Source organism: Vicia villosa, linkage group LG1, assembly GCF_029867415.1.
Source record: "Vicia villosa cultivar HV-30 ecotype Madison, WI linkage group LG1, Vvil1.0, whole genome shotgun sequence".
In the NCBI taxonomy this organism is placed as follows: domain Eukaryota; kingdom Viridiplantae; phylum Streptophyta; class Magnoliopsida; order Fabales; family Fabaceae; genus Vicia; species Vicia villosa.
Genome location: NC_081180.1, coordinates 35,484,060 through 35,503,848, shown reverse-complemented (window position 1 = coordinate 35,503,848; position 19,789 = coordinate 35,484,060). Strand labels below are relative to the sequence as shown.

General features: G+C 32.9%; 2 protein-coding genes across 2 annotated transcripts; one reads left to right on the top strand and one right to left on the bottom strand.

Moving 5' to 3' along the window:
• Positions 1–763: 763 nt before the first annotated feature.
• LOC131633981 (probable receptor-like protein kinase At5g20050) lies at positions 764–2,357 on the top strand. Its single transcript, XM_058904654.1, has one exon. The coding sequence runs from the start codon at positions 926–928 to the stop codon at positions 2,264–2,266; it is 1,341 nt and encodes a 446-aa protein (XP_058760637.1). The 5' UTR covers positions 764–925; the 3' UTR covers positions 2,267–2,357.
• A 4,052-nt stretch (positions 2,358–6,409) lies between these two features.
• LOC131604231 (auxin-responsive protein SAUR21-like) lies at positions 6,410–7,259 on the bottom strand. The gene has a single exon (XM_058876691.1). It carries the CDS (start codon positions 7,198–7,200, stop codon positions 6,901–6,903), a length of 300 nt encoding a protein of 99 aa, XP_058732674.1. The 5' UTR covers positions 7,201–7,259; the 3' UTR covers positions 6,410–6,900.
• Between the last annotated feature and the right edge of the window lie 12,530 nt (positions 7,260–19,789).

Here is a 19,789-nt window from a genome sequence, read left to right as displayed (position 1 = left end):
TGAAAGAGAAGACACACCGAACAAGTGGAGTCTCATTTATGCTGAGGACACACGATCAAATCCTTCACCGTTGATATTTAATTGAACAACCATTCACCCAAGATGAAGAATCACATGTGAATGATTTTAACTGTCGATACTATAAAAACTAAAAACTAGATCGCGCCATTTCAAATATTTAATTCATTACTATTCTCATACAATTTTCACTCAATAACTAATTTATGTGTTGGAGTAATGCTCATCCTCATTCCACCACAATACATGAAGCCTGCTCCACACCAAGATTTCATTTCACTACTTTACTACACACCAAAACTTTGTTTGGACCATCATCATATAAACTACGTGGTTTTAAAATTTATCTTTATATAAACATTATTTTCAAGCTTTGTCTCTTCATCATGCAACACGAGCACTTTATCAATAGTCAAGATTAACTCACATAATCTCACGTGCAATATATAAAAAGCTTCCCTTCACCTTCATGAAACTCCATTATTTGACTAATAAAACAAAGTCAACAATGTCTCAATTTCCCACTCATCGTCAAATGTTGACCAAATCAAAACCCATAGAACCATTCTTTGCTGAAAAATACAAGCCTGTCCCACTTCATCAACCATTTTAGTACGCCTTTATTTTCTTCGACAATAATAAATATTTTAAAATCTACGAAAAATCTCAGATTCTTAGACCTTAGTAGCTGTTTTCAATGTGAAAAATTTGTCCACATAAATGAATATTTAAAGCAAGTTATACATTAGATTTTATTTATTTATTACCATAGTCTTAAAATAAAAATTTAATTACATCACCTACTCTCTACTTCTCTCTTATTCCAAACCTGCAAGAACAAAGAGATCCTTTCTCCTTCAACCAAAAAAAAAAAAATTAGAAAGAAAAAAAAAACAATGAAGTTTTGATGGAAGACAGAAAAGTTCACACAATCGCTGCTATATCAGTGATTTCCTTAATAATTGTTATCATAGTTTGTCGTGTTTCCTTAAAACTCTCGAAAACTTTCTTCCTAATTTGCGGCGCTTCAATCGCGGTGATTCTCGCTGTCTTTTCATGCATACTCATAAGACACCGTTACAACAAGAGAAGAAAAGTGTTGGAACTACAGTTGAAATCAGAAGGAAGAGAGCTTCGAATCGAGTACAGTTTCTTGCGAAAAGTCGCAGGGATTCCGACAAAGTATCGATACAAAGAGCTTGAAGAAGCAACGGATAATTTCCAAGCGATAATCGGTACAGGCTCATCTGCTTCCGTTTTTAAAGGCATTCTAAACGATGGAACTTCGGTTGCTGTGAAAAGAATCCATGGTGAAGAAAGAGGTGAGAGAGAATTTAGATCAGAAGTTTCGGCTATTGCTAGTGTTCAGCATGTGAATCTTGTGAGACTTTTTGGTTATTGTAATTCTCCGACGCCGCCGAGGTATCTTGTTTATGAGTTTATTCCGAATGGATCGTTAGATTGTTGGATTTTTCCGGTGAAGGAGACGAGGAGACGGAGGTGTGGTTGTTTACCTTGGAATTTACGGTATAATGTTGCTATTGATGTTGCGAAAGCGTTGAGTTATCTTCATCATGATTGTAGATCTAGGATTTTGCATCTTGATGTGAAGCCGGAGAATATACTTTTGGATGAAGATTATAAAGCGCTTGTTGCTGATTTCGGTCTTGCGAAGCTTGTGGGGAAAGACGAGAGTAATATAATGACAACGATACGAGGAACAAGAGGGTATTTAGCGCCTGAATGGTTGTTAGAGCGTGGGATTTCGGAGAAAACTGATATTTATAGCTATGGAATGGTTTTGTTGGAGTTGATTGGAGGGAGGAGGAATGTTTCGAGGGTGGAAGATCCTAGAGATAAGAGTAAGAAAAAGTGGCAGTTTTTTCCTAAGATTGTGAATGAGAAACTGAGAGAAGGGAAACTGATGGAGATTGTGGATCAAAGGTTGTTGGAAAGTGGGAATTTTGATGAGAGTGAGGTGGAAAGGTTGGTGTTTATTGCTTTGTGGTGTATACAAGAGAAGCCAAGGTTGAGGCCTAGTATGGTTGAGGTTGTGGATATGCTTGAAGGACGTGTGAGAGTTGAGGAGCCACCAGGTACTAGAATGATTCTTGTTGATTTGTTGTCTGTTGATGAAGATGCTGGTGATGATAATAATCTAGCGAGGTTGTTGTCATCTGTGTCTACTCATGTTGATTGTACTACATCTACTTATTCTTTAGGATCCACTATTTTGTCTGGTAGATAACATAACATTTTAGTTTCACAATGTTGTTGATTTTGTTTGCAGAAATGTTTTTGAAACATACAAAATGACATCAATTACATTGAATTGTATGTATGTACAATTTCGATTTATATTCTCATTCACTTCTAATTGATTCCAACACAAGGCTGTTCTGTTTGAGTTATTACTTTAGCTTAATAGTATAAATTGCTGTGAATTTTAGTATGGACAAGATGAAAATTTGTCCAATATACAAAAGAAAACTTATAAGTCATTGAAGTAGTAGACAAAAAATTGGATGGGAAAGAGGTAAGATATGCAACTATTGATAAGAGATGTGTGCATGTTTGTTTTTGTGATCATAAGAGATGCATGTAGAATTGGTCAAATGAATCATTTCATTAGTGGTTAAGAATGAAACACATTAGTCCTGCTAATTGTCATAGAATTAATACTACTTGAAGATTTCTATAGTTCTATACCGTGGAAAAATGTTCATTAAGATTATTATACTATTATATGCATGAAATAAAAATATAAGTCCAACAACACTACAAACAGGAATATAATTAAATAAAAACAACACTTATAAGTTGCAAGACTATTCCAAAATATATATTTTACATTCAGCTCGTAACAGTGGTGTCAATATATGAAAGGTCTTCGATGTAGCTGATTAAAGAAAAAAAATATATTATTCAATGTTCAAAACCTTATTAAATAGACCATGTTCAAACAAACTAAACTTTGAAATCTTCTAAGCAACAAAGTCTTATAGGTCATCATTGTGAAAACTATCATTACACTTCCTGCAAATTAATTATTAAAATTAGTACTAAATACCATTTCAGATAATATCATACTTTGAAAACAATAAACATTTGTAGTATTTTAATAAATAATTAAATGTGTTAAATGAGATGGAATCATGTGATTGGTTGGAGGTACACTATCAAACTTTTTGTGATGGGTAGAGAAGTTGTCTCTAAACAGAAATATATTAGAGATAATTCTTACCATATCAATATTTTCATCCCCAATATCATTATTGCCTTCATCATCCTCCTTGTTCATCAGATTTAAAACAATTTGAGTATTAGATAACATGTCCTTATCCCTACGAATACGACATAACTTTTTATTGAGACCGTACCACAAACGCCACAATTAGTCTCTCGCAAACTAAAATCAGCGACCATTTTATAGAATCCTACTCTATCAAATCCTTCGGCTAGGATAACCAACAAACCATAAATCTTGGAATTCCAAATCCCAATTTTTCTCATGCTATTTCTTTAAAATTTATGGTTAAATAAATATATCCGGGTCCCTATAAATATCGCATAATTCAATTTTAGTCATTCTAAAAAATTTCTTCAACTATTGGTCTTCTTAAAATTTTCCATCCACAATTTTTGTCTCTGCGCTCTATTTGCTCAATTGCTTTAACAGAAGTTGATGTGACACTTAATTTAAAAAAAAATAATTAAATTGCGAGAGTTTTAAACCTCTTCTAAACAAATCCAAAAAATTCATCCACAAATTTCTCATTGTACTTGCTTAAAAATCCTCGACATTGAGTCTTGAATCTTCTTCCACTAAAATCTTAACTTGACACTTTCAACAACAACAACAATGAAAGACAAGAAGAAACAAAAAAATAGCATGGAAACGATAGAAAATAAATAACCTCATTTGGTTTGTGTGTCAAATCTTCTCTAAAGTAACATCTTTATATTAGGGTGGACAATTTTTAGTGGAACGATTCAAACCGACTGACTTATTGTAATTTTTGTGCAAACGATTCAGATTGGATCGGTGTCAGGTTAATTCAGTTGTTTAATTTGAATAGTATAGGGTTAATTCAGTCAGTCTCAGATAATTATTTTAGATCTGTCGGAAACCTAACCTGACCGAACTCAACTAATATTTAATTTTTTTTATTACTATATATTAATACATTTTAAAAATGGAGTTGTTGTGATATTATCATATTTATAATTTAATAATGACATTGTTTATTCACAAAGAATATAAGAAAATGCAATACAAAATTTTGATTGTTATTTACTTTGTGGTTTAAAATATCACAATGATCAAATTAATGTCAAATGATATTGAAAATATTGTCATGTAATAATAATTTTTTTCAATAATAATAAAAATATAAAACTATTCTAAAATTTGACTTATTTTTTTAAAAATTAAAAAATAAATGTTATTGAATTTTATAAGAAATAATTTTTATAGATTTAATTTTATAATTATTAAATCGATTAAATCCACCTGATTTATCCGATGAATCAATCTAACTGAATCCACATAAAACCAAAATTTTATCGGTCAAACCATCCGATGAATCAATCTAACTGAATCCACATAAAACCAAAATTTTATCGGTCAAACCAACCGATTGTCTAACCCAATATAACTCTAACTAACCTATTGTCCATCCGTACTTTATACACTTCACAAAGTTGTTCATTAGTTTTTGGCAGTGGTAGCTTTCTGTTCTTAAAAGCCACAACAATAACCTGCATCACACAATAATAGATCGTAAATTAGTGAATTCAGGAATTATTTCTAACATGAATAATCCTTAAAATTGAACTTTGACCAGGAATTTTGATACGCTAAAATGATTTAGCAAGAGCAAGTGTAACAAAACCAATGGAAGAATAATGCCAAGCTTTTTTTGTGCTAAATCAAACAACACCAGTAACTCCACATGGTTCTGGGTGTAAATTTTTCAATGCAGATTGAATTGTTATCATTAACAAAGCCTGTACAACTCAAATTCTGCAAATCAAAACATGCACACTACATGTTCGACAAAATGACTGACCCAATTAGCTTTTGTTTTTATGTATAACCTAGAGTGATCCAAAAAGCAAATATGTGGTTAACCTGTTGAAGTAAGTATCTGAGATGAAACCACCAACAAGTGATAGCAAGAAAGTTGAGCCTATGAAATTTGTTAGAGTGCTTAAAAGCTTGAATGATCAAAATGCATCACTCCATAAAAGTATAAAACTAAGTTCACCATGTTTGCACCAAAACTCATGTTATCCAATGTTGACTAAACTGCATCAACAATGAAGAAAAAAATGGTTATAGATGAAAAACCATCAACAAGGTTGTTTTTTTATGCAAGGTTGTTTCCTGATGCAAGGTTGTTGTTTAATGCAAGGTTGTCGTTTGCACAGTGACACATGAAGAAACAGAAAGGTTGTTTGATGCAAGGTTGTTGTTTTGTAAGCAAGGACAAAAAATTTATGTAAGTTTGGTTCTTCCTCCCTCTCTTAGACCGAACCACAAATCAACAACCACCCATGTTTCCTTCTTTTTCTCAACTCTTTCTTCATGACTCGCTAACTCGCTTTATGTATCTTAATAGAAACCTTATTGGTGATGCACACCATATGGTTAGGGTGGGAAAGCTAGCAGGTTCAAGAACCTGGTTAGGTTGTATCCCAGCTGAGTCCGTTTCTAACTGTTGTATTCCTCTTTTGGTTTCTTTTATCTAATGAAACATCATCCATTTCAAAAAAAAAAAAACAACTTTCGTTTCTTTTTTTGTTGTTGTTGGAAGTGTTGGTTAAGGTTTTAGTGGAAGAAGATTTGAGACTTGAATGATGAGAAGGATTTTGAAGGTATTGTTGAAGGAGGATGAATTTTCCTGGTTTGTTTTTCATTAGAGCTAATAGACTCCAGAGACTAAAATTGTGGATGAAAAACTTTAAAAAAATCATTATTCAAAAGAAATTTTTATAAGAATTAAAACTAAAATTCGTTTATTTATAAGGCCAAAAAACATATTTAACGCTTGAAATTTGTCATGCTGGATCATCTTTCTATATGCTTGCTTACATATGACCGTACATTTCATTTACATAAGTATGGTTTTGCCATGTCTTTAAATAAATTAATATACCAACTATCACTTTCTATTTCAAATTTTCAATATTTGGTATCCATTTACTATCAACTATACTGAACAAACCAATTAATGATTGGTGGTAAGGTTTGTTTTTATTCTAAACTTAACACCAACGATAGCATAGATTAATTATTACTAATATTTTAAGAATATACAACTTTTTAGATTGTTAACATTCAATGTACTTATCGTAACACAATAATAAGTAATAGAAGTGTCATCTATGTAAAGTAACAAAATTTATAAAATTTACACGGTATCAATATTAGTGGTTTCTAAAACTGCTCTACATTTTTCTTCTTGAACATTTTATCCAGCCACTATCGTATACACTTTCCAATTGTTCTATAACCTGTTATCCCCTTAAACACTGTGACACACCAGTGTGCACCAACATATATTTCCACCATATTCCTTTCCATGCGCTGCCACCAAATCAGCGTGTGAGAGCTGGTAACTGTCTCTCTCGCCGGTATCTAAACGCTTCTAGATTAATTCTATTGAGTAATTAATTGTAGACATCATGTGATTGTGTTAAACAAAATGAATAAACAATTCAAGTACAAAATTATAACAAAATAAATGCATGGCCTATGTTAATTTCTACATGCTACAAAGTATTATGGCTTCATGTCTTGGTAGGAAATCGCAGTCATATGGCATTTGCATGCTTTTCGGAGATCACTGAAAAAAATATTTGAGTTTGTTGTTGTAATTAACTTTTAAATTGAGAGGTGACATTAACAAAGACGTCTTCTCCGCAAGGAATGGTGAGACCGCCCATTGGATGATTAAATCCAAATTCTTCTTCAGCTTTACAAAGAAATTGTTGAAAAGCAGGTTGATGCAAATATGATATTGGAACAACAAATCTCTTCTTGTTCTCTTCTCCAACATATACTGCTAAATATCCTTTTGGTATATTATTAGCTGACAATACTTTTTTGCCTTTGGAAAGTGTGCGGAAGAGGATATGCATCTTAGCTTGAATTATCATTGGCAAAAGAAATGCCATTATTTCTTTAGAGAAGTTGAAAACAAATTTTTTGAAGAAAAAGGACTAGTTGGTGGAAAGTGAGAAAGTTTGATGAAGAATTTTTTTGGATGCTACATGTATATATAGAGACAAAAAGATAAACTGTGGAAGCGACAGAATCAACTAAACTAAAGACTAGATATATATCATTTTGGTTTCTGTGGTTCAAATTCAATATTTTGTTAAGAAATTGGTTGTGATTTTGACATTAGACATATAAATAGAAAACATTTGCCTAACAATTTGGTTGTTTATGCAGGAGCTTTCCTCTAGGCAAGGAAACATGCATGTACTGTAGACAGAAAATCTAGATTCAATTAATTGATATATTTTTTAGCATTCTTATATTAGATAAGAGCAAATTAATTGTTGAAGTAGCAAGATATGGTTGAATTTTTGGAATATATATTTGTTAATGATTTCATGCCTTAATGAGACGGGTGTTGGCTCCTTAACTTTTAGAGTTCAATTTTGAGACTAACTCAAGTTCTATAAATCAGGTTGAGAGAATGTTTATAAGCGATCTCTTAGTTTATTTTGCAGGCTTATTTTTTTATATAATTTCGTAAGAATCATGTTAAGAGTCTCGTATCTCATAATATATAGTTAGAATATATGTTTATAAATGAGGACAATCATAACCTTACAACAATTTTGTAAAATAAAGAGTTAGGTATAACTTCAATTCCAAGATGATATTAGAGTACAAATCTAATTCTTCGTCCAAGAGACAACTTTATTCAAATTTTCCGTCTATCAAAATCTCTTTGTTCGAAATGCCTCTACACGTTGTCCTTCTCTTGTGTGTTCGCCAACGCGTGTGACTTACGTGCCCCTCTCTAGAGATCAGTTTCTGGTGTCGTTTGTTGCAATATGCATCGTATTCATCTTTCATATTAGGACCATTTATTAATTTGTGGGTCTTGCATTTAAAGGGCGTTTAAGTTATTTCCTTATCTCAGGCGGGTCAGTTCGTAGTTCGTAGTTGTTTCAGTTTGTCCACATATAAACTATAGGTAATTCAATATTTTTGCAATTCACACTTATTTATTTGTTGTAATTGGATTATTTTTCTTTGTCAAAACATCATGTCTTCACACGACTCTCCAAAAATAGTGTTGTTAAGGGTGATCCTACGAAAAAGATCTTAAAAGTTGTGTGTGTTTCAATGAAAATTCACTATTACCACATAAAATTTTAATGGTAATAAAAGCGACTTGAATTGTTATTCTTCTATTGGGTTATAGTTTTTAATTCAAAGTCTCTTAAACCATCTTACCAAGAAGACTCGAATATTAATGCCCACGTTGAAAGTATTGAAGGGTAATATAATATTTTTGTATGTTGCTTATGTGGTCGTAGTTTTCTGTGTATAAATAGACTAGTAGTAACTGTATTTAAATCTAATCATTTTTCTTCAGCTTTTGTAGCCGTCATTGCAAAGCATTAAATATAATAATCCTTTTTCTTTCATCACCTTGTGTACTAACAATTGGTATCTAGAACTATGGTTCATATCCACAGCGATACGCGAGAAACAAGAGCGAAATAGTGACGTGTTGTGTGATTGCTTTTGTTTCTTGAATTCGTGTTGAATCTTGAAAGGAATCGTAACAAAATCACATTTTCTAATTCTGTGGGATTGGAAAATACTGTGTTTGGTGAGATCTGAGTGACTTGCACAAGGTTATAGATGAACGAAAACGGTAATCTGAACACCAAACTTCCAGCGTTTGATGGTAAGAACTACCATTGTTGGAAGATTCAGATATATGTGTTGTTTGGCGCTCAAGATGTTCTTGATCTTGTCAACGATGGTTATGTTTCAGTTGCACTTCCATAAAATGCAACTGATGCGCAAAGAAATGCTCAGCGTGACCTGAGGAAGAAAGATTAAAAGGCATTGTTCTTCATCCATCAGTGTGTGGATGGGAACGTGTTTAAGAAAATTGTTGACTCGACGACGACGAAGGATGCGTGGGACACATTGGTCAGATGTTACAGTGGTGATGCATCAGTGAAGAAGGTGAAGCTTCAGTCCCTGAGAAAGCAGTATGAGAATCTCAACATGAAGAAAAACGAGAAGGATTCTGAGTACATCTCTAGAGTGATTCTGATCACTAATGAGATGAAAGCGTATGGAGAAACCCTTTCTGAACAAGTAATCATTGAGAAGATATTGAGATCGCTTACCCCTCAATTTGATTACATTATTGTAGAAATTTAACATTCTAAAGATCTGGATACCATGAGAATAGAAGAGCTACAAAAAAGTCTAGAGGCGCAAGAGTTGCGTATGACTGAAAGAACTTCTGAGAGGGAAGTTGAGCAGGCTCTGAAAGTTTCTTTTGCCAAGAAGGACCAAAAGCATTCTTAGTCAGAAGCCAAAAATAGACGTGGTGATAGATTCTAGAAGTCAGAAACCTCTACTTCTGATGAGAAGAAACATCATAAGGGGAAGGAGAAGTTTGACAAGAAGAAGGTTCAATGTTATTGTTGCAAGCAGTTTGGCCATTTTGCTAAATATTGCTGGTCAAATAAGGGAAGGAAATCATAAAAAGCAAATATAGCCAGAGGAGATTCTGATGATGAACCTGTTCTATTGATGGCTTATGAGTCTGATGGAAGGTGTTTGGTAGATTAGTGGTATATGGACACTGCCTGTTCAAATCACTTGACCAGAAACAAATAATGGCTGATAGAGTTTGACTCCAGAAGGAGATCAAAGATCAGATGTGCCGATGATAAGTACCTTAATGAAGAAGGTATGGGAAATGTCAAAGTTAAAGTGAAGAATGGGAAGACTGTTCTGATCAAGGATGTTTGGTATGTTCCTGGAATTAAGAGCAATCTGATGAGTGTAGGTCAACTCATTGAGAAAGGTTTCTCAGTTGTCATAAAGGACAATCTCTTGAAGTTGTATGATTCCAATCAAAATTTGACTATGGAATATGAACCAAGAGGCAACAGAACATTCAAGGTGAATGTGGAGACAGTTGAAACAGAATGTCTTAGTACAGAAGAAGCTGAAGATGATAGTAAGCTATGACACAACAGGTTGGGGCATCTGAACTACAGAAGCCTAGGGCATATGAGTTCTAAGAAGCTCGTGTGTGGAATTTGGAAGATTATGAAGCCTGAGAAGTCGTGTGAGGTATGCATGAAAGGAAATCAACCCAGATTTCCATTTGTGTCAGAAGTAGCCCCAAGAGCAAAGCATGCTTTTGGAGTAGTGCATTTTGATGTGTGTGGACAATTTCCAGAACCTTCACTTAGAGGAAACAAGTATTTTGTGTCTTTTGTGGATGAGTTCACAAGAATGACGTGGGTAACACTCATTAATTTTAAGCATGAGGTGTTTACCGAATTCCAAAAGTTCAAGGTGAAGACTGAGAAACAGAATGGTCAGAAATTGCAACATCAACGTATATGCTAAATAGGTGTCCAATAAAGAAGATGAAGGAAATTATTCCTTTAGATAAGAAAAGTGTTGGACATCTGAAGGTGTTTGGTTCTGTATGCTACAAACATGTTCCAGAAGTTAGAAGACATAAGTTGGATGATAGAAGCAAAATGATGTTAATGATGGGGTACCATAGTACAAGTGCGTGCAAGCTTTATTGTCCAGAAACTAATAAAGTTGAATTCAACATAGACGTCATTGTAAAAGACTCAGAAGCATGGGATTGGATCTAGTCTCAATCCATTTCTGAAGATAAGTCAGAACTTGAAAGTACTGAAGAAGAACTAGAGTTAGAAGATGATTATGGAGACTCTGAAGATGAGTTAAATGGTGAATTGAATTCTGATTCATATTTTGAAGATGGTTCAGAATATGGTGGTGATCATGCTTTTGGAGGGAAAACTCTGAAGACGTAGGTTTTGGAGGATAAGCTTCTGAAGAAGATCATGTTTCTGGTGGTAATTATGACTTTGAAGTTGGAATTTCTAAAGAAAGAGCTTCTGAAGACAGCCAGTTTCTGAAGGTGGTCAAGCATATGATATTGTTCAAAGGCCACAAAGAATTAGACGAATACCAAGAAGGTTTGGAGAGTTTGACATGTTGCAAAACACTGAAGTAGACTCTGAAGGAGAAGTTGTTCAGTGTGCCATGTTAGTAGACCCTGGACCTATGGATATTGAAGAAGACCTTAAGAAGAAAGTATGGTTGAATGCCATGAAAGAATAACTTGAAGCTATAGAAATAAACAAGACTTGGGAGTTTATTAAGCTTCCAAAGGAGAAGAAAGCCATCAGTGTTAGATGGGTTTTCAAGATAAAGCTTGAGCCAGATGGATCAATTGACAAGCACAAAGCAAGGCTAGTGGCTAGAGGTTTTCTTCAAAAACCTTGGCTAGATTAATTTGAGGTGCTTGTAGCTACACATAAAACAATCAGACTGGTGATTGCTTTAGCTGCAAATAAGAATAGGCCTCTTATGTATCTGGATGTGAAGTCTGCATTTCTGAACGGTCTGTTACAAGAAGAGGTATACGTGTCACAACCTCCTAAATTTGTGAAAAGGAATCTGTAATGGATGATGTACACGTTACATAAAGCCCTGTATGGATTGAAGCAAGTGCCCATAGCTTGGAATCTAAAGATTAATTCATTTTTCAAGAAACAAGGGTTTCAGAAATGTGAGATGGAATATGGTGTTTATGTACAACATTCTGGAGGAAATATGTTTCTGATTTGTCTCTATATTGATGACATATTACTGACAGGTAGATGTTCTGAAGAGGTATTTAACTTCAAGAAGATTACGATGAATGAGTTTGAAATGAATGACCTAAGAAAGTTGGTATACTTTCTAGGAATGGAGGTATTATACTCTGAGAAGGGTTTAATTTTGCATTATCTAAAGTATGAACTTGAGCTTCTATAGAGATTTAAGCTACATAATCGTAAGAGTGCTGTCACACCTTGAAACACCAATCATAAATTGGATTCTAATTCTGAGGGTGAGACTGTGGATGCTACAAACTTCAAACGGTTGGTTGGTTCTCTAAGGTATTTGTGTAATACCATACCTGATATTTTCTATGCAGTTGGAATGGTTAGTAGGTTCATGAGTAAATCTAAGTGGCCATATTTCTTGGTGTTCCAAGAAGCAGCATGTTGTTGCACTATCAACGTGTGAAGCTGAGTACATTGCAGGTGATGTAGCTGCATGTCAAGATGTTTGGCTTCTGAACCTACTGCAGGATCTGAAGATCAAGGTAGATAAGCCTCTAAGTTTGATGATTGATAATAAGTCTGAAATCAATCTTGCCAAGAACCCAATGCTGCATATGCGAAGCAAGCACATTGAGACAAAGTATCATTTCTTGAGAAATCACGTCCATAATGGAATATTGAAATTTGTGCACTATAGCACCCAGAAGCAGCTGGCAGATATTTTGACAAAGGAGATCAAGACAGATCAATTTCTCCACTTATGTGGCCCTAGTTTTCTGTGTATAAATAGACTAGTAGTAGCTGTATTTAAATCTAATCATTTTTCTTCAGCTTTTATAGCCGTCATTGCAGAGCATTAAATATAATATTCCTTTTTCTTTCATCACCTTTTGCACTAACAGAAAGATGATTGTGAATTAGCTTATTGTCAACTTGTATCGTTGTTGAGTAATTTTATTGGGTCAAAGATGATGACACATTTTCATATGTATAGGAAATATATTAAGGTTTGGTGGAAGGGTAAAAACCTTTATGTTAATGATATTTAAAGAATGTAAGAGTGTGTCTACAACTTGAGTACTCTTTAGATGACCGAAAAACTCTTATCTTAATGTTTAGCTTGTACTCTACCTATTATTGATGGCTTTAAAGTTATTCCAGTTAGTGCAGATATTAAGAAAGTATTGGAACAAGGCGTTAGGATGATCACTCAATCAATTTATCTATACAAAAATATAAGCAAATAAACTTTTATTATTTAGACGAGATGTACAACACAATATCTGACACAATATATATGACAAGATAAATACGTAGCAGACAAAATTTAGGAAAATAAGAAATAACACGGGAATTGGTAACTCAGTTCGGTAAAAAAACACCTACGTTTGGAAGGCGTTAATCCAATGAAAGGAAATCCAATTTTAATAGTCAAAAGTACAAATTAGTCTTAGTTGAATACTCATAGTTTAATGCCTTTTTCCTAATACTTCTCGTGAATTTCTATTCATAACTCCCTATAGAAAGAACTTCACTCCTAATAGTCATAAGTATAATTGCTCTTATCTGAAATCACTTCGTCTAGTGCCACATTATTAATACTAGTGCCACTTTCCTAATACTACCCATGAAGATTCGATCAGGACTCCCCCTGAATCTGAGACACCTCTCACTTTCACTTGAGCTCACTCCCAAGAGTTTATTCATTTACCAATATGAAAGATAAACTCTAATACAACTCAAAACTCTTTTTGCCTAATGGATATTTAAAGCACATGAATAGAGAGTGCAAAATACAACAACAAAAAAAGACTCAACTAAAACAAAATTCTCCTAATGAGTAGATATTTTCTCTTGAGGTTTGAGTCTTTACAAACGAGATTTCCTCCTTCTATAGTAGCACGAATTTCAGCTCCAAAATCTTGTAGATTCTTCATCTTGAATACGACTGATCTTCTAAAAAGCACAAGAGATCAATCTTTAATAATGTTGATTTCTAATATTGATTGGTCACTTCCAAAATTAATATGAATCTATAAATCAATCTTGTTGCATTTGATTCAGATCATATCTCCCAAAAACTATCATAAATAATCAAATCTTTATTATGAAGATTGAGATCCTCGATTGATACAAATCTTGAACAAATAAGCACTTCAAATGTAATCTTGCTAAAATTAGATCTTTTACAAATTCAAACTCATTCTAACACACTTGTATTTTTAATATAATCGAAAAGGAAGAAAATCTTAAAAGGACAAGATATACTTCAATTTATCTCACTCTGCAAGTAACCGTTAGACAGATGTCTCACAGATCATGAAATATTTGGCTGACATCTGTCCATGTAACACAACTATGAATCTTGAATAAATAAAATAAAATATTTACTTGATATAAATAAAAATTCCAACTTCTCAAGTAAATTATTCAAAATAAATCTCTTGCAAAAACTTAACTACATATTAAATCATCTTTAATAGAGATTAGAGATTTTTTCATTAAGTGCAGATCCAAATCTTCTAATTAAAAACAAATCCAATAAGATCTCTTCATGGAATATAAATCTTCAATAAATATCTTGCATATCAATTTCAATAAAAAATCTTGAATATGATAAATCTGAACGAGATCTTCCTCCAAAGCATATTCAAATAAATCTTATCTTCAATGCAAATCTAATCAAATCAAATATTTGTATTTAAATCAAATCCAAATATTTTTAATTAAGTCATATCCAATTAAATCTTCTTCAACCTTTATGGATTATGATTTAATAAAATATTTTTCCAAACTGATTTCGATTAACAAACTTCTTCAAAAATTAAAAATCTCATGATACAAGAATTAATACGAGTTTTCTAACCAAATGCCAAAGCGATCAATTAATGAAAATGAGCAGTTTGTGCACCAAGATGTCACACAACATATTTGCAGAAATCTTTCTTAGCAAGTTTCTTACATCCAAGTCTTTCTGTCAAGAAACTTTAGCAGAAACTTGGAGTTGAACAAACTTGAACATTGAACAAACCTGAACAAGCTCTTGTAATAACCTCTAGAATCAAACACATAACTAAATGAGCCAAGATGTACTCCATAAATTTCATGATATCTTGATTTCCATTTTGCCTATAGATATATGAGGAGGGATCAAATTACACCCGAAGAGTTACACCATGAGTTACACTCGCTTAATAACTTCATATCAGATCAATATTTTTTAAAATCAACCGTTGGATTGAAGTATACTATTATATAGATCATACCTATAAAGTTTGATATTAATCAATAATGATTTGTTATACCATCAAGATATCCAAAGATTAACCTTAAAATAAACTTTCATATAACATTAATTTTGATGTAATTCAATGACATCGTAAATCATTATAGATTAATTTCAAACTTTATAGATATGATTGATATGATAATATGTTTCAATCCAACGGTTGATTTTAAAAAATATTTATTCGAAATGAAGTTATGAGCGAGTGTAACTTGTGGTGTAACTCTTCAGGTGTAATTTGATATCTCTTATATATATATATATATATATATATATATATATATATATATATATATATATATATATATATATATATATATATATATATATATATTATGAATGTTGGAATTCAATTGGAAGATCCCTGCCCCTTGAAAATATTGATATGAATGTTAGAGTTCACTTGGAAGATCCTTGCCGCCTTAAAAAGGGCAATATGAATACAGGAGTTCCACTGGAAGATCCTTTCCACCATGAGAAGGGTAATAAGAATGTTGTACTTTCAATGAAAGATCATTGTCGCCTTAAAAAGAGAAATATGAATATCGGACCTCCATCGGAAGATCATTGCCGCCTCAAAAAGGACAATATGAATGTTGGAGTTCCACTAGAAGATCCTTGCCACCTTGAGAAGGGAAATTTAAATGTTTGACTTCCACTAGAAGATCCTTGCCCCCTTGAAAAGAGGAATATGAATGTTGGACTTCTACTTGAAGATCATTTCTACTTCGAAAAGGGTAATATGAATGATGGACTTCTACTAGAAGATTCTTTCCACTTTAAGAGAATCAATATGACTGTTGAACTTCCATTGAAAGATTATTTCTCCGTTGAAAAGAATAATATGAATATTATACTTCCACTAGAAAATCCTTGATCTCTTAGCAGAGGGTAGTACAAACGTTATCCTTATAAGAGAACTTGAGTCTCGCCTAAGGGACTCAACTAAAAGCCTCGCATAAGGGACTCCATTAATTTCTTGCACGAGGGATTCAACTATAAACTCGCCTTAAGGACGCAACTAAAGTCTCTCCTAAGGGATTTAACTACAGTCCCGCTTAAGGGACTTAACTAAAGTCTCGTCTAGAGGACTCAAATAAAGTCTCGTCTGAGAAACTTAACTAAAGTATAGCATGAGGGACTGGATTAAAAGTCTTGCGTGAGAGACTCAGTTGAAGTCTAGGAAGAAAAACCAACCTCTATCCATGTTGAAGTATTCTATTTAAGAGCATCTACGGGTATTCACATACAGGAAGAAAAGTTAAAACACTTCTACATTTACAAGCTCTCGTGCTTGAGAGACTGTGTAATGATATATCTTAAAAGGGGATCCACGGAGGGACAGGCAGAGACAAGGGACCTGACTGAGTCCACAACGCCTCTTTGGTCGTTTGTTTTCTAGTTCAAGCACATATTTACTAGATATGCCACCCTGTCTATTGATCATGTCGTCTCCCTTTGGGTATAGTCGCCCGATATGGGGAAGTGGGGAAATGACGTTTCTCTATTCCTTAACAATAAATAAATATTCATTTCACCACGTTATAAAAAATAATGGGGGGATAACTGTCCACCCATGCACCTTCTTAATAGCGATTGCTATTCCCAAATAAACTAGGATCTAGGCTTAAGACTGCTATAAATACCTCGACGATAGAGTTGAGAAAGGAATCTCATTCTCACACAAAAAACCACATATACAGAGTTTTTCAGCCCCTACATGAGCTATCTCTCAATTCCACAAATACCTTAAAACCTCAAACCATCCTTAATCAATAAGAGTTGTCACATATTATATTTAAGGAAAAATACCCTTTTTAGTCCTTTATCTTTACTTCCAAGTTCATTTTGGTCTTTTAACTTTTAAAAAGACCAATGCAGCCCCTTATGTCTTCAAATAGTATCATTTAAGTTCTTTCCGTTTAATTCTCACTAACGGCGTCTATGTTTGCACACGTGGCATCTGACATGATATTTGTTTGCACGCGTGGCATATGACGTGGTACATGTGTATCACCAAAGTCATCAAAAATCCAAGAAAAAGTCCAAAAATTTGACTTCATCATGGATTTGAAACTAGACCATCTTGATTGTAAAATCAACCTAATTACCACTAAACTATTTCACATTTGATGTTTTAATTTACAAATTAGAAATATATTTACATTTCCATTTCTGAATCATACATAATCCAACACCGTGCATGTTGTTCCCAACAATCATTAGCATGCTATGACACAGGAGTGCCAACTAGGGGTGCTCGCGGTGCAGTTTGGGCGATTTTGACGAAAAAAATCATCTGAACCGCAAGAGAAAAAATAGTGCGGTTTGGTTTGGTTCGGTTGGCTTTTAAAAAAAATCCGAACCAAACCAAACCAAACTAATGCGGTTTGGTTCGGTTCGGTTGGTTCGGTTTTTTACAAATATTTTATTGAGCCATACATACACATATAGATGATAACATAATTTTGTATTTATACATTCATACACTATCAAATAACAACAAAACTCGTCATATTTTGACAACAATTTTCCATTTAATATGTAAAAATTAAATTAGACAGAAGTGAAATATTAAACATAAAATAATAGCATAAAACAATATAAAAATTATTATAACAAAAAAAAATAGAAGAGACGAAAGATTAGTGAAAGTGAAAAAGAAAAAAAGTGTTGAGAGATTAGAGAAGAAGATATACGATAAAAACGAAACTGAAATACAGAACATTTACATAAAAATGAGAAGGTGAAAAAGAAAGAATATAAGAGAGTAGAGATTATAGAAGAAGAGGGAAGATGTATGTGGCAAAGAAGGTGCGATAATGTTATTAGAGATTTTAGAAGATCGGGACTGAAATTATATGTGTAAGGATGAGAAAATTGTTCGTAAGCATAATGCTAATGTATAATAAGTTTAAGTTTGGGTTGGATGTGAGTTAGTAAAATTTAGGTTGGAACATAATGCGGTTTGATTCGGTTTGGTTCGGTTTACAAAATACAAACCGCAAACCGAACCGAACCGTGCGGTTTTGTAAAAACTGACCCAAACTAATTCGAACCAAATGCGGTTTTTTGCGGTTTCGGTTTGGTTTGATTTGGTGTGCGATTTTCTATTGGATTGGTTTGGTTTTAATCACCCCTAGTGCCAACCATATATCACCCATACACCAACCATCTAAATTTGAAGTTGAGAATAAAATGTGAAAATTACTTGATATATGGGCGGCTACAATAATCTAAAAAGTACTTCAGTCTATCCTCTATGTCGGGTGGGTGACGATCCAATATAATGACAAGTGAAGTTCTTGTTTGTTGTACTTGTTCATACTTTTAGAAGTCAAACAAATACTGCACGGAATATGCATTTTAACAATTTTAACAAAAATATGTATTTTCATAATAAAATCCCCAATATATACAAATCAAATAATTGATTGAAGGATTTTTTCACCCAAAATTTATCCATCTAACTTCAATAATTCTGCGAATATAGATGATTTGATTTCAGATATTCAGCTCAAAACTTTTAGGCTATGTTTGGGAGTTTGGAGAGGAGGGGAGGGGAAGGCTTCCAAAAATGAAATTTTAAAAAAATATAAAAAAATATTTGACATTTTTTGAAAAAATGATTTTGTTTAGAATGATAAAAGAGTCATTATCATAACTAAATTTTTAATTTTCAGAATACTATAACAACCTAAAAGATATTTGGAAAATTTATGTAAACCCTTCAAAACCCTCTTTCAATACAATTTTTGAGTTTCCCCATTTTATGGGATTTTTGGTGTTATGAATAAACTCAAACCCTCCAAAACCCTCCTACCCAAAATCTTTTTATCATTTTCACCCAATTCTTTCTATTTTTCAAAGCCTTCCCCTCCCTTCCCCTCCAAACTCCCAAACATAGCCTTATAAAGATTTATCTGCGAAATACATGAAAGAATTGAAAGGAAGAACACTTTTTTTTTAATTTCAGATTTAATTAGTGTGTTAAGCTTCTCCATGAGTTTGCCATTTATAAATTGGATTTTTATTTAATAACACACCACCTTTTAAATGTTTTTAATAGATAATCCAAACAAATCAGCCATAAGAGTTGCTCCTATCAGGTATGGAAATGTTAATATATTTCTAATTTGTAAATTAAAAGAATAAATGTGAAGTAACTTAGTGGTACTCAAGTGTCAAATGAGAAACCAAAAAATCTATTGTTAGCGGTTCCTTGCATTAGAATTTTAACTTTTGAAAAAATAAATAGTATGGATCATTTATATTTTACTAACAAAGTTTTTTGAAATTTTGTCTTTTATGTTAACAAATTTGTAACATTTATGTGATTTTTATTTGTTGAATCTGATAAAATCGGCTAGGAAATGGATTGATTGTGAGTTTGATAGTAAAAATTTGTGTAGGCATTTGAATATGCTAAAGTCGGTTGGGAAATGAATTGAGTGTGAGTTTGATATATGTGAATTTGTGCAAGTATTTGAACATGTTAAAGTTGGGAAATGAATTGATTGTGAGTTTAATACAGGTAAATTTTCTCCACTTGTCTAACTTTTATTTATGAGTTTCATTGTATATAATAACTCTTTGAGATTG